This window comes from Barbus barbus (genome assembly GCF_936440315.1).
Source record: "Barbus barbus genome assembly, chromosome: 19".
NCBI lineage: Eukaryota > Metazoa > Chordata > Actinopteri > Cypriniformes > Cyprinidae > Barbus > Barbus barbus.
In genome coordinates, this window is record NC_136747.1 from 22085802 (window position 1) to 22108224 (window position 22423).

Here is a 22423-nt window from a genome sequence, read left to right on the forward strand (position 1 = left end):
CATTGGAGGCTTTAGAGAGAGAGCAGACATTTAAATCTATTTTGTTTATTTCTGTCAAAGGACCACTATCGTAAAAGATGACTGACAATTAGCATACAGTTTGGATTGGCGTTATGGTTCTGTTCTGGGCAAGAACTCCCTGCGCATCCATGCAACCTAGCATGGATAAGAGCGGGTAGAGCAGCAATAACCCCCCAGGGTAAACAGAACAGAACCAATATAAATGTATTGCAGATATCATAAAAGTTCAATAATTTAATGCAACATTTTAGAAATTAGTCTGATTCAAAGGAGAATCAGAAGGCCGAATCCTGACTGACGAGAGGAGGAGTTGGGGATGGAGGAGGGTAATGAGTTTTTGAGCAACACGAAAGCTGGTGATAATATTGAAGGATCTTATGGGTGCTGTGATAGGATCCACGTCTATCCCTAAAGGTATGAGAGTCAGCTGATGCGAACTTGACTAACGTGACCTGCCAGAACTAACGCTATGCTTGATTTAGGTGATGCTGGGAAGGTCCTGAACATCACTAAAACAATCCAGTGATTTTGAAAAATATGGGGGAAATAAGGACACATTTAAGGTCCTATGTGACATTAAAAAAAATTGTTCATTATAAAGTTTGTGACCCTTTTGATGTACACTAGTTCTAAAGGGCTGCTTAGTGTGCCGTATAAACTGTATAATGCCTAATGTTTTTGTTTTTTATTATTTTAAAAAGTAGCTAGTTTAGTATGTGAAGCTATGCAGTCACGATATTTTGCAAGTGCTGTTCAGTCATCAACTCAGAGAAAAGAAAGAAAGAATAATTGAATAACCAATGATAAACAAAGCAGAATCCCTGTAAAAGAGGTTAATCTGAAATGTATATTTATTCCATGACTTAGACAGATGTATAATATAAATTTAATTGTATGTTACTTCTGAAGATATGTCAAAATAGCAACATGAATTCAAACTGAAAGATTTCACTCAGTTATAGATTTTAGAATAAATGAATGGCAAAGATGTCTGAAATGTACATCTAACTCATGAAATTACTGAATAATAACCCCATGAATTACAATAAACATTAAATTAAACATTTATTATTTCTGTGCCAATTCTGGGGAGCATCTTACCCCAGTGGACTAATTTTATCTTTTCACTTCAAAATAAAAACAATATTTTTGTACTCCTTTCAACATAATATAATGTCACCGATCACTATTTTCCAGAGATTAATCACATCACTTAACCTCAAAACTGCTTCATCTGACTCAATTTTTACGCATAGCCATTCATCAAATGCACTAAAATTAAAAATCATAATAATAATAAAATCCTACAATTTGACCAATTTATTACAACTACACTCATTCATTGTGCTATTTCCCATCTCTGAACATCCACAGAGGAGCTTTATCATTCTGTTTCAACACACTTTCAAAGTAGATCAAGGACATGAAAGAGGTCAACAGACAGCCCTCACTCATGACCCCTCCCCCACATAGCCCCCCCCGCCCAGGACTTCCGGCGAAACCGGAAGAACCTTTGTTTGTGTTTGTCAAAATGGCGGCTGGGATGTATCTAGAGCACTATTTGGACAGTAAGGCTATTGTCTTTGCTTCGATATCCATCCGCATAAATAAACGTCTTCCGCGTTCATATTGTCCAGCATGTCTGCACGATCGCGTAACGACATAAAACAGCGCTAATAAAAACGTCAGTATGTCACACCATTGGGCTCTGAAGCTAACGGGCTAACTGTAAATATGAACAGTGTTATGATGGTAACGATGGTTTTGCTTGGTGGGTGTGGCACCGATAAACGTGACAGAATGCAATATTAAATCACTGCTACTAAAATAATGAAATATTAAAAATAGAAACCGGGCAATATTAAAGCGCAATAACAAATGCTGTGTCTCAGGACAATCGAGCTGGCTTGCGCACAGCCTTATGGGTCTGTTTGATGATAGTGTAGATCAGGGTTCCTCAAATCTTTCCCTGGAGGTCCAATCTGCTGCAGAGTTTAGCTCCAACCCTGATCAAACTCACCTACCTGTAATTTTCTAATGATCTTGAAGACTCTGATTAGCATGCTCAGGTGTGTTTGATTAGGGTTAGAGCTAAACTCTGCAGGAGTGGACCAGATTTGAGGATCCCTGGTGTAGATTAATTTATGTGTCACTCTGTCTCTTTAGGCATAGAGAATCTGCCCTTTGAACTGCAGAGGAACTTCCAGCTGATGCGCGATCTGGACCAGAGGACAGAGGGTGGGTCTAAACTATAGCCCTGCCTCAATACAGTAATATAGAATAATACTTTTAATGACATTTTCACATGTTCATATTTAATGTCTGGTTGCTTGAGATAGTAAGTGATTGTTTGTTTACATTTCTTCTTCCTCTAGATCTGAAAGGGCAGATTGATTCTCTGGCTCGTGAATACACAGCCAACGCTCGGACGTTGTCCTCCGAACAGAAGCTCTCACTGTTAAGACAGATCCAGCAGTCGTATGGGAAGTGTAAAGAGTTTGGAGATGACAAGGTCCAGCTTGCGATGCAAACCTATGAGATGGTTCGTGTGAATTTGCATTTACTCTTTACAAATGACCTTTTATAACTATTGCAAATTCTGTTTATATATTACATTTTAATATAAATATGCACTACTATTTAAAAGTGTGGAGTCTGTAAGAATTTTACAACTATTATAAACATTGATAATAAGAAATGTTTATTGATTAACAAATCAGCATATTAGAATGATTTCAGAAGGATCAAAGCATTGGCCAGTAGTGTATATTTTGTTGCTTTATGACTCCATACATCATTTGTTCTATGCATTAGGTGGACAAGCATATCCGAAGATTGGATACAGACCTGGCTCGCTTTGAGGCTGACCTCAAAGAGAAACAGATAGAAAGCACCGATTATGACTCTACCTCCAGCAAGAGCAACAAGAGTGAGTTTCTTATGATAACTTCTTAGTGCTGTTTTGGCACATGCACATCTCTTATGTGGATCTCTATATCTCAACAATGTCTCTGATGGTCGTTTATGGTTATTTGAAGGTGACCATCGAGGACCCAAGAAGAAGGAGGTGACTCGCACTAGGTCAAAAGTGAAGAACTCTGATGATGACTGCAGCTCAAAGAGTGGTCAGAAGAAGGTCAAACTTACACAAGGGTGAGAATAATTTTTTTATTTGTAAAGTGTGTCATTTTTTAAAGCTTGTGGCACCAGAAATGCAAATTAATCAGTTTTTTCTTTGTAATTCAACTTTTCAGCTTTGTACTCTTCGTACATATAACCTACCGTTCAAAAGTTTTGATTTTATTTTATTAATTTTTTTATTCAGCAAGAATGCATTGTTAATCAAAAGTGCCATTGAAAATGTTACAAAAGATTTCTATTTCCCAAAGTTTGTTCTTACGAACGTTCTATTTATCAGAGAATCCTGCAAAAAAAAAAAATTATTAAATGCAAAAAATATTAAGCAGATCTGCTTTCAACATTGATAATAAGAAATGTTTCTTGAGCAGCAAATCATATTCGAGTAATGATGCTGAAAATCACAGGAATGAATTACTTATAAAATATATTATAATAGAATATAATAATATAATATTTCACAATATTACTGTTTTTGTTTTGTTTTTGATCAAATAAATGCAGCCTTGGTGAGCATAAAAGATTTATTTCAAAAAGGTTTTTCAAAAATCTTACTGGAGATTCCCACCATGTATATAAATATTTATGAAGTTGATTCGATATACATTTTTAATATTTAGAAAAACCAAATGGTAACCTTTCTAACCGTTTCTGTCAATAATAGAGGCAAAATGCACCAAAATAAAATACATACATTCCAAAAATCAAATACAATTTTAATAAAACTGTCTTCCAGCTCTGAGTTTTCAACCCCGGCTGTGAACTTTGGGAACGTGCACCCTTCAGATGTGCTGGACATGCCAGTGGACCCCAACGAGCCCACCTATTGTCTCTGCCACCAGGTTTCTTACGGGGAGATGATTGGCTGTGACAATACAGATGTGAGTCTGCTTTCTTATCCAAAGTCAACAAGCTCACAGCCTCTCATACATTAATGCTTACATATGTATTTATTTTATAATTTCATTGTTTATTTCCCTGTTACAAGCTAAAATAGAGATTAAATATGTAGTCATGGGCTGTAAACCCAGACTGCAGCATTATATTACAGCAGATTCCTGTAAATTTATATTGAGATCTGTGCTTGTGGTAAACGTGTGCGTGTTTCTCTTTCTTTAGTGTTCTATCGAGTGGTTCCACTTTGCCTGTGTGGGTTTGACCACCAAACCCAGAGGGAAATGGTTAGTAGTCATGTGATTTTTGCCCTTGAAACTGATGTTAGTCAATGTTGCTGGGCATCAGTAAACAGAAATTTTATTCTGAAGTAGCTCACTAAATATAGCAACAGCAAATATGCATGTATATTTCAACATTTGCTTTGTTTTCCTTCTACATCAGGTACTGCCCAAGATGTTCACAGGAGCGGAAGAAAAAATGAACATGCAAAACGAGAGAATTCACAGAGAGGGAGGTAGAGGCAGACACAAGGGTTGAAAGTGTTTTTAAGGCCCTCCATAGACACTAATATAGATCCACTCTCTGCTTAATCTGGTGCTTGTCATCCTCTTTTCCATCTTCACATCCCTCTCTCAGCCAGACAGTAAGAAGGGATGACGGGAGAAGATGAAGGAGGTGTAGTTTTTAATTTATGTGCTCAGTAATGAAGATTACTTTTGTTATGGAGTGTTTTGGATTTGTTTTGGTCCTGCATTTTTTTATATTCTTATATTTTCGATTTGTTTATGTAACAGACGTAGGCAAGTAAGTGCTGGTGCGTGTAAACCTCACTCCCCTGATCTCAAAAAGAGGCGCTCTGGCGACTGACGCTAGAGGCCGTGGCCTTTAGCCTCCTCGTTAGAGCGCCCGCCTCCCGCGCCGGAGACCGCGGTTCGAATCCCGCTCGGAGCGAGGCGAAGTAGAACCGGTTACATTTATTTGGATTGTCTTTTTTACAACTCATTTTAAACACATGAACTCAGCAGGCAGGGGACATATCAGGAGATCTCTCAGTTCTTTGTCACACTTGTGATTCCAGGTGGTCTCAGACTGGATCATTTCTGTCAGTATATCCTTCTCAGATGGGATCATTTCCTACTAGTCTCAGTTTTTGCCTTTTAGAAGTCAAAAAGTGGAACAGGTCCTAGATCAGGCTGAAACTGATTTTTTATCTAACTTATTTTCTCATTGCAATTTTCATAAAAGGGCAACAGTTATCAACTTACCTCACCAAATCTGAGATGTTTATTTGACAAACCAGCAATTACAAGAAAATAGCTGCTCAATGGGATTATTTCACTTGATTTTTACACCTACTCAGACTTTTCCGCTCTCTCTCTCTATCTCTCTTACATTTACAAATCCTGCACTTGAAGACCACCTTTTCACTTCAGATTCATTCCACAACTGTAAATTTCAATGCAGACATTTTTTTGGTGCTTATAGTCACATACTACTTGGATCGTATTAAAACGGTCGTATTCCAGACTGTTGAAAAGCATTAACTCAGCATGTAACGTTATTCAGTTGAATCGCTCTGACGCCTGGTCATTAAATGCATTTGGTGTTTTCTTTTGTAACCTATGAATTAACTCTAGGATTGCTGGGAGTTCAGCAACAGGGTTCTTTGCGACTGAATTTTGGTGCTTATGAATATATTAAAGATAATGATGTGTATGGTTTGGTTAAATGTGTGAATTGCACAGCATTGCTTACAATGGTTCTCAGTCAGTGTGTTGACGTCGTTAACGCTGTATGATACTTTTTGCCAGATGTCGGAAATCAAATGTGTTGATATCAGCTTGTATTTAAGGTTCGGTCGTTTTAATAAAAGAATTACAGGTATGTCAGACAATGCAAAACCTGGTGCTACACAGTGCTTGTTGCCAGTTCTAAATGATTCTATTGTCTGGTGTACGATGAAGGGTTTGTGTCATGTGTTTTTTGCCTTTGTCATGTTGCTTTGTGATTTGATTGTTCCAGATATTCTAGATACTGTACTAATGTCAGATATTGGGTCTGGTGTCTTCCATGCTGAATGAACAATGCCTGATTCTGAAAGCGTCCTTGTGTCTGTTGGTCATTATTTCATTCATTCTGGCGTTTTTGAATGCTGTTGTCTGAAAAGTGTTATGAACATAGTGTAAAATATTTCAAGTCGTCTGAGAATGAAAAATAATAATACAGATGTGTTCATTAATAACATAAGCTGAAAAAGTGGGGAGAAAAACTTTATAATTAACTATTTATATATTTGTATCTAATATATAAAATACTTTTATAATATATGAAAAACTTTTTTTTTTCATTGTACACTTCAAAAGTTTGGGTCAGTATGATTTATTTTTATGTTATGAAGTCTCATCTGCTTACCAAGTCTGCATGTTTGACCAAAAATACATCAAAATCATTACTCTTTGATGCTCAAGAAACAAATTGTGCTGCGGTTTTGTGGAAAACTTGATATGTTTCTTTAAGTTCTTAAAGAATGATTCATGAGTCAAAAAACAACTTCAAATAGAAATCTTTTGCAACATTATAAATATTTTTGATCAGTTTAATACACCCTTGTGGAATAAAAGCATCACTTTATTTGCAAAAAAATATATATATATTTAACTGTTGTGTATAAAATGGCATAGGCTCTGAAATATCGATAAAGGCATTGCACAGTAATGTTAAGCCCACTACAGTGTGATACTGCATTGCAGTTCTCATACAAACCGCTGGAAGCACTCTATCACTTATAACAGATCCACTTTGTGCAGTGATGCTGCCCTATACTCTTTATGGTCCTGATGCTGCTGAAGTGCCTCCATGGACTTTATTGTAAATCTTTTTAATAGCATATACTGTTGAAAATTATATGTTGTTATATATATTCCTCCATTTGGGGGGGGGGGAAAGCAGCATGACCAGCTAGAATACACCTTCATTAACAAATACATAGGGGGTGTGGCAACCTAACAGCATCATTATTAGTTCTTACTGCTGTCTAGTGACACTCAAGGGAATTGCGTTATTATTATTATTAACTACAAACTTTGAAATTTGGATGTACTGACAACCACATCACTTACTTAAATTAGAAATAAACAAATTAAGTGATTTCTGTCTGTACATAGGTAAAGTTATGCACTTATATAGTCTTTAAAAACGTTTGCTTGCTGCATGGATTAGACGCGTTGATCTAGGTGTGCTGGACGGTGCATTTCTCATTTATTGAGCTGTGCTGATGAGCAAGATGCCAAGCAGAACATCATTCTAGCCTCCATGGGGACTGCCAAGGCTTTGGGCAAAGTCATCTCAGACCTCAGTGAGTGTATGGGCACTTATAATAAATGCTGTGTAAATGGAAGCAGCACAATTTAATGCAAGAACTTTCCTCAGAGGACTGTTTATGACTGTGCACTTCACTCCTTTATATAGGCAGACAGACTACTGGTCAAACTGAATCATTTGGAATAATTAAGATGTTTTAATGTTTTGATAGAAATCTCAATTGCTCACCAAGGCTGCATTTATTTGATCAAAATACAGTAAACTGTCAAATTGTGACATTATTACAAATTAAAATGAATGTTTTCTGTTTTAATAAATTATAAAATGCAATTGATTCCCTGTGATGGCAAAGCTGAATTTTCAGATTTTTAAATCATTCTAATATGCTGATTTGTGACCCTGAACCAATATTTGGCTGAGATACAACTATTTGATAATCTGCAATCTGAGGGTGCAAAAAATCTAAATATTGAGAAAATCACCTTTAAAGTTGTCCAAAGGCAGTTCTTAGCAATGCATATTACTAATCAAAAATGAAGTTTTGATATTTACAGTAGGAAATTTACAAAATCTCTTCATGGAACATGATCTTTACTTAATATCCTAATGATTTTTGGCGTATAAGAAAAATGGATCATTTTGACCCATACAATGTATTTTTGGCTGTTGCTACAAATATACCCCAGCAATTTGTTGTCCAGGGTCACATTTGGTGCTCTAGAAACATTTATTATTGTCAATGTTAAAAACAGTTGTGCTGCTTAGTACTTTTTCTGCCATTCAAATGTCTGATGCAAGTATGAATTTTATTCAGCAAGGATGCATTCAATTGATCAAAAGTAGCATTTAGACATTTAGAAAAAAGATTTCTATTTCAAATAAATGCTGTTCATTAAACTTTCTGTTAATCGAAGAATCATGAAAACATATATCATGGTTTCCACAAAATATTATGCAGCAAATTTTGCTTTCAGCACTGATAATAATAAGAACCATTATTAATAATTGAACACAAATTATTTTCATTGATAATAATAATAATTGAGTTGAATATCAGAATGGTTTCTGAAGGATCATGTGACATGGGGTAATGACAGAAATTCAGCTTTGTCATCACAGGAATAAATTACATTTTAAATATCTTAAAATAGAAAATTTGAAAACTTACTCTAGTCAAGCAACAGACATCACTGTCTTGTGATCACATTCAGCAAGCTCTGTTCACTTTCCATTATAGTGATTATACATTTTTAACTTCTGGTTGTTTGCTTAAATATAATCTGACACTTATAGTTTTCTTGGTATTTCACATCTCAGTGCCTGATGTCTGTCATGGAGCTGCCAGTGGACCTCCAAAAGCCTGTAATCATCCCTTCATCTCCCCTCTTGTAATCTCAGCTCACTTTCCCCAGCATCTCATTATGTGTAGAGCTAGCTGTGATGAGTCACTGTGGACAGTCTCTCTATCTACTTATATTCTATCATAGAGCACACAGAAAACAATAACTTCATTCTTTTGTTTTGTCCTAACAGCAAAAAGTATGGCAACTTGTTTGTTGTAATGCTCTTTTATTTACCGACTGACCCCTTTCTACACTGAGATGAGTGTGATGAGGTTAAGAAGGTAAGGAAACCAGCTGTCGCTCCAATAAGGCAGTAGCAGATTGACCATCTGGAGCACTGAGAGAATTCCCAGTGGGCCGATCCACCTGTAAACTGTGCCCCCAATAAATAGAAAAAGACATGTATTACATGTGCTTTCATATTTAAAGGCCCTTTGATGTAGTTTGCCAAATTATTAATTTGTGAATAATATTTTTCTAATGGTAAAAAAGCACTGTGATGTTGTGTTGAAGAAGCATAATGAGGGTGAGCTTGCAGTGTCACACAATGAAGTCCTCTGTGTGCATTTGTCTGTGTCCTGCTTGTTCTACCATTCAACTGTAAAGCACTTTGTAAACAGTGTTTTGAAAGGTGACGTATGAACAAAGCTTTACTGTAGAGATACTAATAATTGAGCATTTGGATTTATTCTGTCTTAAAATTAGATTTCATAGCCTTACCCTTGTCACAAACCTTGAGTTTCAGTTTTAAACTATGGAAATCCATCATAAAAGTACTTTTTCTCTTATTGTCACTAAGAAGGCAAACGTGTCATGAAAGCATATAATTAAGATAAAATATGAGACATATGACCTTGAAAAAATCAAGGTAGCCTAATGGTATTTGTGAGCAAAGTATTTTTATTGTGTCATTTCAAATCACAAATTATATAAAAATTGAGAAAATATTATCTAATTGTTTTTGTTGTACATAAAACAGCTGACAAATTCTTATTCCATACACCTTTAATCTGACCGACAGAATACTGCCAGATGCAATACGTTGTGGAAATAGCATTTTGGTGAAACTATTTATATATATATATATATATATATATATATATATATATATATATATATATATATATTAAAAAATAGTTAGGCCTAGTCAATTTCTTTTAAAGGTTCACAGGGCCGAAAGTGTCAACAGATGAAAAAGCCTGTATGCATGAAAAAATATATATATATTCTGCCAAGTGTTATTCTCATAAATGGAAATGTTCCGCCAAAAATATGATTTTTAAAAAGGAAATTGAACACTGCTTTGGCTAGCTGTAAAAACCTGCAATTCATTGAATGTTCTTATTTAGATATATAGTCATGGTATTTGATCTTATTGATGTACAAAACCAGTAAAACGTCGAAAAAATAATATTGTTACAGTTCAGCTTGTTGACGCTCAGTCGCGATTTGTGTCACGGTGCTGTAGCCAAATTACATCCAGTGGCGTAAAGGTACAGCTTGACTACCATAATCCTAGAAATACAAACGCATATGCAAAATGCTGAGCTTCAATATTGGAAAATAAAATCTAATCTAACACAATCCCTGGCGTTAAATGTGTTATTTCAGAGCTTCGATTAAACTAAGCAAGCTGAATTGTGCAAAAATAAACAAACTGTCGCGCTGCGCAAGAGTGTGGCGCTTCTACTAATCGATCACGGTATGAAGGAGCCGCAGTCCTCCTGTCATGTTTATTTCTGCTCTGGAGCTTGGCCGTTCCGCTACGAAGACGCGTTTAATCTCCTCTAAGATAATAAACACCGTCTGGTAAGGAACTGTTTTAACAAATGGCATGCAAATACGCGTAACGCGTCCTTGTGTAACATTATAGACTGTCATATTTATAATCAAAGGCTTGAGTTTGATCTGATTCATTTATTTGATCCTACTTAATCGGACAAGTGTTCCTTCAGTTTATTAACTTCAGAGGACCAGCTTCGAAGGCACACGGTTAAATCAGTGTTCATGCCGGACTTTGAGCATTTCAGATTTTCCTACTCCAGAATGAATCCTGTATTGGGGGAGAACGTGTATCCGTTCCAGCAGAACCAGGTGACGGGCTTCGCGGACTCCGCGTCTTCGGGCCACTGGACCGATCCAACGGGCCTTTTCTTAAGCGAACACACGAGTGGCGTAGGGCAAGATGGGCTGGACCTAGGCGCTTTACACCCTCCGGGAGCACCGTATCTACACCTGGGTAACTATCTCCAACGGGTGTCTCCACCTCCTCCTGCCGCCGCGGCCCTGCGTAACGACCTGGGGTCCAACATCAGCGTCCTCAAAACACTGAATTTGCGCTTCCGCTGCTTTTTAGCCAAAGTACACGAACTGGAACGCAGGAATAAAGTATTGGAAAAGCAGCTGCAACAGGCTTTGGGTGAGAGCGCGGAGTGTGTAGAAAATAAAAAGCCTTTAACGCGAGATGTTGGAGTTCAAACCGGCTTTGTTGGATTGATTCCTGTCAGGCCCGATTTGATACCCATTCAGAACGCGAATGACACCGCATATCTGCCCGGAGCCTTGCTGCCGCCGACTCTCAATAACACCATCCTCCCACTCGAGTCCAATAACATTACAACAATATTAGAAAACCTGAACCCATCCAATCTGACGGACTCTAATTCCAACCTCACCCCAAATTTCCCCATCAGCCCGATTGATCCTGCTCCAAAAACATTCAACAATATTAGCGCAAAGTATGTCAATACTGGGATCGGCTGTAGTAGCAACCCTCCACCCAGATATCACCCTGGCACGGTGTGGTCGTATAATCAGAGGTTCAGCGCCGGGCGCGCATCGTGGGTCTCGGGTTCGGGTGTGTCGTCGTGGGTGCCTCCAGACGGAGTAGGTGTCCAGGTCGACACCATCACCCCAGAGATTCGGGCCCTGTACAATGTGCTCGCCAAGGTAAAGAGGGAGAGAGACGAATACAAACTGAGGTTAGTGTGAGAGCTATGTGATGTTCTTGTAAATGAAGAGCTTCAAAGTGCAACTTTTACACACACCTTTACGCAGCACTTTGCGCTCTTCGCAACTTCTGTTGTAGCTTTTTCTTGTCAGTATATGATCTATCCGTCTATCCATCCATCCATTCATCCATCCAGGCTATCTATCGATCTATCTATCTACAAACCCGATTCCAAAAAAGTTGGGACACTGTACAAATTGTGAATAAAAACAGAATGCAATGATGTGGAAGTTTCAAATTTCAATATTTTATTCAGAATACAACATAGATGACATATCAAATGTTTAAACTGAGAAAATTTATCATTTTAAGGGAAAAATACGTTTATTTTAAATTTCATGGCATCAACACATCTCAAAAAAGTTGGGACAAGGCCATTTTTACCACTGTGTGGCATCCCCTCTTCTTTTTATAACAGTCTGCAAACGTCTGGGGACTGAGGAGACAAGTTGCTCAAGTTTAGGAATAGAAATGTTGTCCCATTCTTGTCTAATACAGGCTTCTAGTTGCTCAACTGCCTTTGTCGCATCTTCCTCTTTATGATGCGCCAAATGTTTTCTATGGGTGAAAGATCTGGACTGCAGGCTGGCCATTTCAGTACCCGGATCCTCCTTCTACGCAGCCATGATGTTGTAATTGATGCAGTATGTGGTCTGGCATTGTCATGTTGGAAAATGCAAGGTCTTCCCTGAAAGAGACAACGTCTGGATGGGAGCATATGTTGTTCTAGAACTTGGATATACCTTTCAGCATTGATGGTGCCTTTCCAGATGTGTAAGCTGCCCATGCCACATGCACTCATGCAACCCCATACCATCAGAGATGCAGGCTTCTGAACTGAGTGCTGATAACAACTCGGGTTGTCCTTGTCCTCTTTAGTCCGGATGACATGGCGTCCCAATTTTCCAAAAAGAACTTCAAATTTTGATTTGTCTGAGCACAGAACAGTTTTCCACTTTGCCACAGTCCATTTTAAATAAGCCTTGGCCCAGAGAAAACGCCTGCGCTTCTGGATCATGTTTAGATATGGCTTCTTTTTTGACCTATAGAGTTTTAGCCGGCAACGGTGAATGGCACGGTGGATTGTGTTCACCGACAATGTTTTCTGGAAGTATTCCTGAGCCCATGTTGTGATTTCCATTACAGTAGCATTCCTGTATGTGATGCAGTGCCGCCTAAGGGCCCGAAGATCACGGGCATCCAGTATGGTTTTCCGGCCTTGACCCTTACGCACAGAGATTGTTCCAGATTCTCTGAATCTTTGGATGATATTATGCACTGTAGATGATGATAACTTCAAACTCTTTGCAATTTTACTCTGAGAAACTCCTTTCTGATATTGCTCCACTATTTTTCGCCGCAGCATTGGGGGAATTGGTGATTCTCTTGCCATCTTGACTTCTGAGAGACACTGCCACTCTGAGAGGCTCTTTTTATACCCAATCATGTTGCCAATTGACCTAATAAGTTGCAAATTGGTCCTCCAGCTATTCCTTATATGTACATTTAACTTTTCCGGCCTCTTATTGCTACCAACTTTTTGTCCCAACTTTTTTGGAATGTGTAGCTCTCATGAAATCCAAAATGAGCCAATATTTGGCATGACATTTCAAAATGTCTCACTTTCAACATTTGATATGTTATCTATATTCTATTGTGAATAAAATATAAGTTTATGAGATTTGTAAATTAGTGCATTCCTTTTTTATTCGTAATTTGTACAGTGTCTTTTTAACTTTTTTGGAATCGGGTTTGCATCTATCTATCTATCTATCTATCTATCTATCTATCTATCTATCTATCTATCTATCTATCTATCTATCTATCTATCTATCTATCTATCTATCTATCTATCTATCTATCTATCTATCTATCTATCTATCTATCTATCTATCTATCTATCGATCGATCGATCGATCGATCGATCGATCGATCGATCGTTGTCTGTCTCTCTACCTACATGGATGGTTGATGATTCTTTACGAGAATACAGCTTATTTATTTATTTAGGGCTTGTTAACATTTTCAAAATCATTTTATAGTGTCATTAAAACACGTTTAGAGAAATTTAATTTCAAATCAATCCATTTTACTCACTATTAGCTAAGATTGTTTAAGTTCAGGGCTTATCCATTTTTTTTTTCTAAAAACTGAAAAACCTAATTACCATCATGTCATTACTATAACAAAAATATTATCAACCATACATTATATTAAAGTCTGTTAATAAAGACCAGTGAATCCTGACATCAACACTTTTGTTTTAGCAGTTAAGTTATAGCTTTATTAACAAAATCCTCAGGTTTTTCCCTCTGTGAGGTGAGATTACAGGTTAATAATAGTGTATAACTGAATATTCTTGCAATTGCTCTAACAGGGCCTTGCATATTCAAGCCTGTGGCCCTCATAAAAATCTAGTATAGTAGATGCACTCAATGCAAATACATAAAACATTTTGTGGAATTTTTATGATGAATGTTTGCACTGAAGAAGTGCATTTGTTCTTTTGCAAGTCTATTAGGGCTGGTTCTCATTCAACATTTCAGTCCCTCATCAGTTGCCATTTCTGAGGCATTATGAAGTAGCCTTAAATAAGACTTCACTTATTACTGTACTTATTAAATAATCACAGTAAAATATATACAGTGCATATCAGTGTCAAAATCTTGGGGGCTTTTTTTTCACCTTAATTGGGGCATATTATTTCTAAACATATAATGTCATGCTTGTGTTAGCTACTTTGATATAATGAAAAGTGTTATAATACATAATTTAGTTATTTTTAGTGGCATTTTTGCCCTGGGCCCCTATTACTTAATTAACAAACAATTCTGAATATAGTAAAATGCTGAATATAGTAGTGGTTTTAATTGCATTCAGTAGTTAAAGCTAGACAGTTATTTCATTTTTGAGGCTTAATAATTTTTTTTTTTCTCATTTTAAATATTGTAAGCTTTAATTGGAATACTACCTAATTCTCTTTCATTATGTAGAAGTTTTTTTAAAAGATATTTTAAGCTAACTATATCGTATTAATTAATAGGTACCAATTATATTATTGAGTATTATTAGCATTAAATTATACTTTCTGCATGGTTTTAGAAGAGTACATGACTAATGAGTAAAATAACACAAAGTTGTTCTGTTAATACCCTGTATAACCCCTCCTCCCAATGAATCTCTCTCTCTTCATCTCTCCATCTATTTCATTCCAACGTCAGCCGCCTCCCCTCTGCGCCTCAGCATCTGCAATGCAGTACTGCACAGTGCTGCTACTGCCAGGATGCCAATAGAGAATAATTCAATCTCTCTCTTACCTTCCAGACTCCCCAGACTACTACCAGCTGCCAAAGCCACTGAATCCCAGCCAAAATAGCACTTTTTATGTCAACAGTTAGGTTTATTTCTGAAAAAGCCCTAGGTTGTATGTTTTCTGTGTTATATTTTGTCTTTGTTTTAGTTGTATATGTAATGCAATGGCACCTGGTCTGTGGAATCGCTGATTCAGCTGTCTGTATATTCACTGGTGTGTTAATAAGAAGGTTATGTGGATGTTATCTGAGTGTTACACTTACATAAATCACCTGCTCTAACACCTGCAGTGATACTGCAGTAATGGCCTAAAATGGAAGGCGCGTGTATGTGAACGATCCTGTCTCAGGCTGTAGTGTGCGTCCTGTCCCCTATGCGTACAGTCTAGTGACATCTTACATAATGCTTTCTGCGCAAAAAAAAGAGATGATTTACTACATGAGTAGCGTACTACCAGCCCAAAGTGTTAGATCATGTTACAGACTCTATTTTTAGCTGAGATTCACTCGCTCTTAGCTGGTGATTGCATTTTTATGACATGTGGAAGTGTTGAGTTTCATGTTTAAACTTTCGTAAAGATGTACAGACTCAGTTTTGAGTGAATTTTTGTTTTACAAAATACATTTTTTATTCCTAAATTAATTTAATGATATATTTACAGGTTTTTATGCAAAGTATACCCAAGCAAGCCATTGTAGGACTGTGTACAACAGTACAATGTATATATTTATTTATCTATTTATTAATATATAAATGCATTTATTATATTTCATTTAATAAAATTACATTTATTTGTAAAATGTAGTACATTTAATTTAATAAAAGTGTGTAAGCCATTGTAGGAAGCATTACAATCAGTGTTTTAATATTTTCTTGAATGATTAAAGCCAAAGTATGCAACAGTACAGCCCATTGAAAGGACATCAAAATAAATATGGCATTTACCCTCATTAAGGTCAATTCTGTTTGTTATGCTAGTGGCTCAGAAATTGCACATTTCCCCTTTAAAAGTATTTAAATAATAAATATATTAATATATGTATTATTTTTTAATTTGATGACATTATAATTTTAATTAAGCCATTGTACAAATTATTACAGTCTGTTTTTTTAATAGTCTCATGAATGATCGAAGCCAAGGTATACAACAGAAAAACGCATTGAAATGGGCATCAATGTAGATATGGAATTTTCCCTGATTAAAGTTAAAAAAAAAGGTTTAATGGTTTGCCAATTCTGGTTTTATTATTTATTTTAGATGGGAAGAGGAATACACAATGCGGGTGGATCTACAGGAAAAAGTTGCAGAGCTTGAAGAGGTAAAATCCAATCAACTTAATATTTAAATTAATTAAAATAAGACTCAAATTACTTTTAAGACCTTTTCCACCATCTGCACTGCATCTGATGACAGGTGTGTGTGTGTGTGTGTGTGTGTGTGTTTGTGTTTCAGGACCTGCAGGAGAGCGAGGTGTGTCAGGATGAACTTGATCTGAGGGTTAAGCAGCTTAAAGCAGAGCTGGTTCTGTTTAAAGGTCTCATGAGCAATGTGAGTTAATGACGACATTCATGTGACCTGACCTGAAAAATACCGCATTTAGCCAATATTGTTTATCCCAGTCAAATGATGTCCCACAAATGTCTTAGCAGTGTAATTGATCCTCTATTTCAATTTGCCTTGTTCTTTCCTTCCACTCACTTTCACATCCTCTCTCCTGTAGAATCACTCTGATTTGGACAGTAAGATTCAGGAGAAGGCCATGAAAGTGGACATGGACATCTGTCGCAGGATTGACATCACAGCTCGTCTGTGTGATGTAGCCCAACAGAGAAATTGCGAAGACATGATTCAGATCTTCCAGGTTTGTCTTTCATCACCACTGTTTGCATTTACAGTTACATTGCCTTATTTTCTGTATGTTTGTTTACCATTCATAACTTCCTGCCTTTTTCAAAGACTTTTAAGGTTTTCTTTTTTTTTTCATCATTTATACTAGATTTTTTATTTTTATATGTGACCCTGGACCACAAAATCAGTCATAAGCGTCCTTTTTTTAAATGATTTCTACAATAATAAATAAGCTTTGAATTGATGTAAGGTTTGTTAGGATCGGACAATATTTGGCCGAGATACAATTATTTGAAAATCTGGAATATGACTTTGCAAAAAAATCTAAATATTGGGAAAATCACCTTTAAAGTTGAAATGAAGTTCTTAGCAATGCATGTTACTAATCAAAAATTAAGTTTTGATATATTTACAGTAGGAAATTTACTAATTATCTTCATGGAACATGATCTTTACTTAATGTCCTAATGATTTTTGGCGTAAAAGAAAAATGGATCATTTTGACCCATACAATGTATTGTCGGCTATTGCTACAAATATCCAGGGTCACATATGTAATTTATTTCATATTTAATACTTACCGTTAGGGCCAGTAAGAGTATTATTTTTAATTAGTTAATCAGTATAATCAGTGACAGTAAAGACATTCATAGTGTTACAAAAGAGCTTGACTTCAAATAAATCAGCATATTGCAATTATTTCTGAAGTATCATGTGACACTGTATTCTGTGTTGTTCATTTTTATTCATATTACTGTTTTCTAGCAAGTAGCCACACCTCCGTCAACCTTGACCCGCCGTCCTCGAAAACCAGCACCACAGACAGTCAGGGCGAATGAGAGCGATGAACCACTAAGCATCTCTGAAAGTGAGGAGAGCGGGAATAAGGAGGAGGTTTGTTGCTCATCAGCCAATCAGATCAACGAGGAGATGCAGAGGATGCTCAACCAATTGTAAGTGGCACCATTGAACATCTGAAATTTCAGAGAATGCTGTGGAATAATGAGTGCTGTTAATCAGTTTTACTCATACATAATAAATTACTTCTCAATTAGCAAGATGATATGCACAGCGACTAAATAAATAGTACTTCTAATGAAAAGAAATGGTCTATTAAAATGATAGTGTTGATGCATTCTGGTTTGTGTTGTTATTTTGAAGATCACACACACAATTAGATTTGAATTCAGACTGCTTCTAATCATTTAAGAGAACGACTGTTTGTTCTTATTCCACAGACGTGAGTGTGAGTTTGAGGATGACTGTGACAGTCTTGCGTGGGAAGAGACTGAGGAAACTCTGTTACTCTGGGAAGATTTTCCAGGATGCGCCTTCAGTGTTGAGAACCAAGGAGAAGTACGTTTGTCTTTTATTGATTTCAGCTCCAGTAATGGACTTTGGAAATTAAATTGGCATGATGAATTTATGTATAAAATGGATCCAGTTAAATCTGAAAAAAAAAAAAAAAACCATGCATTTATATTGATAAACATAGAGTCATTTAAACAACTGATATAAAATTGAAGTTTACATCCACATAACATTTATTTAAACCCAGTCATCAAATCTCATCAAGTTGCTTTAAGAAACATAACTACAGTATTGTATTAAAAAGCATACTTTATCTTCTGGTGTCGCTGCTACTTAAAAAAAAAAGGCTGTGATTTATACATTATTCCATCTCGTTTTTTTATTTTATTTTTTTTATTTGCTTTTTTTTTTTGTACAATTATTTGTTTTCTTATCCAAATCTTTTGAGCTGACACAGAAAAAAATGCCCCCGTCACACAAGCATAATATGAAAGCGCTCATGCTACACCTATCACAGCTTGGTGGTTTTTGTTGTCTCATCAGTTTTCCTATAAAAGGCAAACGAAGGAGAAAAAAAACACGAGTTGCCATTTTATCTGAATTGATATATTTCATCTGAATGTCTCGCACTCTCTGCACAATATTTCCATTTTGTAGAGAAAGAGCTACAAGACATCTCAAACCTAACCGTTTTTCTCGTTTCACACAGCAGGATGAGTCCATTGAGGAAGTGATAAAGGACACAGAGTCCCTTTTCAAGTCCCGTGAAAAGGACTATCAAGACACCATTGACCAAATTGAGGTAAAGAGTTTTTGCTTGTGCCCAAACATCTACATTGTTTTTTCTTTACCAAACACATAATAGCTTTTCATCAAGCAAGGCCAACAACATTGAGAGATGTCTTGACAATATTGCGTGATCTTTTAAAGGATGGAAAGGGTGCCTTTTCTAGGAGAGACAGCTGTAAAATGTGACTTTTTGTTACTTAAAGTTTGTGTTGTGTTTGTATGTAGTTGGAGTTGGCAACTGCTAAGTCGGATATGAACAGGCATTTGCATGAGTATATGGAGATGTGCAGCATGAAAAGAGGCCTGGATGTTCAGATGGAGACCTGCAGACGATTAATCACTCAGAGTGGAGACAGGTACACACACACACACACGCTCAAGGCTTTCGTAGGGAGACTGATCTTGAAAGTGTAGTCATGTAGTAAAGATTTTAAATTAGCTGCAACTGAAGGTGTGATTGTATTAGCGGCAGGCTTGGATTAAAAAAAAGTGAAAAATAAAATAAAAGTGCATTCTTAATGTTATTTTTGACCCATTCTGTGGAGAGTGAAGCCATATACACATTTATTTCTGAATGGAACACACCCTCTGTCGTCATTCATTACATCTCCCTTCTTTCACAGAAAATCCCCTCTTCTCGTTTCGGTTTCTGTGGAGGAGGGAGAGAATGCGGAGAAGGAGAGGAAAAAAGCAACTGCGGCAAATTCTGACAGCGCTGAACCGTATTATGACTTGCAGTCGAACTCTGCTGTCCCGGACCACACATGGAAAAAGGCTTAGGAGCATTTATGTCCCTCCAGCACCACAGAAATAGCTGCAATTATAAACGCATGGCAGTTATCATTTCATAATAGAGATTGTGATGCTGCAGCAAGAATCCATAGTAAATGCGTTATAGTTACCTTCTGAAAGGCAAGTAACCGTGTGTGGTTTCACTAGTGCCCTCTATTGGAATACACCGTTAAAAGTCCAAAAATCTATTATTTGCACTTCCAGCATGTAGCATTATATTAATTCTGGCCAAAAATATGAGGCCGGATGTGATATCACTCTTTCTAGATTACATAATTTGATTTATTTTTATGCAGATAAACACCAGGGTCATTCCTGTTATGTAGTACCTGTAATTTGTCATTTAAGGAAGATATTTAAATTAGGACTTTAAGGAATATGTTTTGGTTAAAAAGGCAGTTCATTATAATATGATGTAATTTCCTGGAAAATGATGTCAAAAAGTAACTGGCATTTGTTAGATGATTGAAAAAAAGAAATGTTTTGTTTACAACATTTTAAATGGAGAAAGAAAAAAATTAAGGAAACACTTGAAATGTTTCTAAATAACTATTGTATCATCAAGTTTTACTTAAAATTATATATGAAACTATATATGAATTTGACTAAATTAACTAAAAAGAATTTAACATTGGAATTGCTAATTATATATGTATATTAGTATAGCAAACAAAGCACTGTTTTACAAGTTGTTTTTTTTTTGTTTTTGTTTTTTTTTCTTTTTTTCAATTAACCACAACAATTGGGTTTTTTAACCTTGGGTACTCAAATAATAAGAGCAAGTTATTCATTTTTGAAAAAGCACTTAGCAGTTTATGCATCAGCTCCCAGTGATGCCAGCGATATGACAAGTGATATTTAAATAGGTCTGCAGTCAACTTATTGCAGCTCTGAGTGGGGATAATTTTGGGACCAGTATTTAGTGCTCAACACTTTGGCGTGAAGTGCACACTGAAGTGAAGTGTGTGGGTGTCTGCTTTCATTTTCTTGTGTATTCTGTGATTTTTGCGCTGTGGGTGAAGGCCGGATGACTAATCATTGGCCTTGTTATTTATGTTTCTTGGTTGAAGATGTCTAAATCTTTAGTGTTGTGTCATGCACTGTAGCCTGCCTTTGATCTATTAGGCTCAGTCAATGTCTTTAGTTGCATTAACATTAGTCAAATACAGATGCTCAAGTGAATTTCATTAGATTCACTCTTTGAGGCCCAGGTTACATAAACAGTTTACAAAGGTCATTCTTAAAGTGTATCTGGCGCAAAAAAAACAGAAATGGCAAGTGACGTCAGTGTAAATAAAAAGCCAAAACAAATCGGTTAGTTAGGTCAAAAAAGTCAATATGAGAGTCATTATGCACTTATGCATAAGTGATGACTGAACATGTTAAGTGCTGCTGAGGGCGATTTATTCCACTCTCTAACCTGGACTTCTCTTAAGCTATTTATCTATTTGTTTAATTATTTATTTGAATAAAGAGGGATCTCAATATTTATTTCACAATTTTAGCCAAAGCAATTCAAGACTTCAGAGTCAACCCGAAAGAGCAGTTAGTTTTAGTTTAAATTGAAGGACTAAACAACTGGATTCACTTTAAAAACATTTTGTAATCCCAACAAATCACTTACTGACGAAACTTTACATTCATAAATCTAATTATGAGCCAGTATGCTGGATATTTCGGTCTTTTGTTTGCTTTATCTTGTTTTGTTTCTATATTTATCAAGTTGTCGGTGCTTTACTGATAAGTACTGGCAAAACAAACTGTAAAGGAAAAGCTCAACTAACATATTTGTATATCAAGGTTCCTGGGAGATTTCTGGAAGTTTAATGTATTTATACTTGAAGGCACTTACTGAGGCGTTTACTGGCACACATCTGCTTCACAACCTTCATAATAATCCTAATATCTGTCTGCTTAGCTCTCATTAGCAGCAACGTGTCATAGTTGTAGATATTGTCTTGTAGATGGAAACAATAGAACTTCTGTAATTATTCAGTCATAGCCTACAGTAAATTACCATGCCAACTCATGCAGCTGTGTAACTATGGTTAACGTGAATGTAAGCAGGTCTGTGTGAACTGCAGTGTACGAAACAAAGTGATATTTTGCCATTTATCTAAGTTCATGCAGGGCTCAACATGGTCCTAAGTCTTAGCTTGTAATATGATCTTAAAAGGAGAACTGTAATTTAATGAATGTTTAAAACAAATGTTGATCAGTGTGTTATGAATAGAATGTGAATTAGGGGGATTTTATTCCTCAAAACACAGGAACAAAATTGTTGATCAAAATATCGGTGGTTCTGTGAGACAAAAGGGCTTCTAAACTCTGCTGTTGGTTTAGGAATGTTTTTGTGCAATAGAATACTATTTATTACAAATAATTGTTCTGATTCTAGATATCTGATATCTAGATTAGTTAAACTTGAAAAGATGGTTTCAAACCAGAAAATGAAAAACTGTACAGATATTTAGATGGACAAGCTGAAAATAAATTATTTTAGTGAAAACATTGCTTATTCTCTGATCTTATTTGCATGAAGTATTTTTTCTTACTCAAACGTATTAATTATAAACCATTGTATTAGAAATTTGTAGTTTACATAAATTTCAGGGCGTGAACTGAAGTCACTACATTAAT

At 36.2% G+C, this 22423-nt stretch overlaps 2 protein-coding genes across 2 annotated transcripts; both read left to right on the forward strand.

Annotated features, from left to right (window-relative positions):
- Positions 1-1527: 1527 nt before the first annotated feature.
- LOC306884812 (inhibitor of growth protein 4-like) lies at positions 1528-6161 on the forward strand. Its single transcript, XM_079441021.1, has 8 exons — positions 1528-1589; positions 2188-2259; positions 2397-2563; positions 2836-2950; positions 3060-3174; positions 3896-4040; positions 4279-4340; positions 4498-6161. Exons 1-8 carry the CDS (start codon positions 1553-1555, stop codon positions 4535-4537), a joined length of 753 nt encoding a protein of 250 aa, XP_079297147.1. The 5' UTR covers positions 1528-1552; the 3' UTR covers positions 4538-6161.
- A 4300-nt stretch (positions 6162-10461) lies between these two features.
- LOC306884857 (non-homologous end joining factor IFFO1-like) lies at positions 10462-22297 on the forward strand. The gene is made up of 9 exons (XM_079441082.1): positions 10462-11701; positions 16301-16361; positions 16496-16591; positions 16764-16904; positions 17657-17844; positions 18130-18247; positions 18912-19004; positions 19217-19347; positions 19615-22297. Exons 1-9 carry the CDS (start codon positions 10728-10730, stop codon positions 19769-19771), a joined length of 1959 nt encoding a protein of 652 aa, XP_079297208.1. The 5' UTR covers positions 10462-10727; the 3' UTR covers positions 19772-22297.
- Positions 22298-22423: the final 126 nt, after the last annotated feature.

Bases quoted from the DNA above. Each gene is read 5' to 3' on its own strand.
- LOC306884812 (XM_079441021.1), top strand. From the start codon at position 1,553: ATGGCGGCTGGGATGTATCTAGAGCACTATTTGGACA. The intron at 2,951-3,059 runs GTGAGTTTCTTA...GGTTATTTGAAG, and splicing joins CTCCAGCAAGAGCAACAAGA to GTGACCATCGAGGACCCAAG. The intron at 3,175-3,895 runs GTGAGAATAATT...ACTGTCTTCCAG, and splicing joins AAGGTCAAACTTACACAAGG to CTCTGAGTTTTCAACCCCGG.
- LOC306884857 (XM_079441082.1), top strand. From the start codon at position 10,728: ATGCCGGACTTTGAGCATTTCAGATTTTCCTACTCCAGAATGAATCCT. The intron at 16,362-16,495 runs GTAAAATCCAAT...TTTGTGTTTCAG, and splicing joins AAGTTGCAGAGCTTGAAGAG to GACCTGCAGGAGAGCGAGGT. The intron at 17,845-18,129 runs GTAAGTGGCACC...CTTATTCCACAG, and splicing joins CAGAGGATGCTCAACCAATT to ACGTGAGTGTGAGTTTGAGG.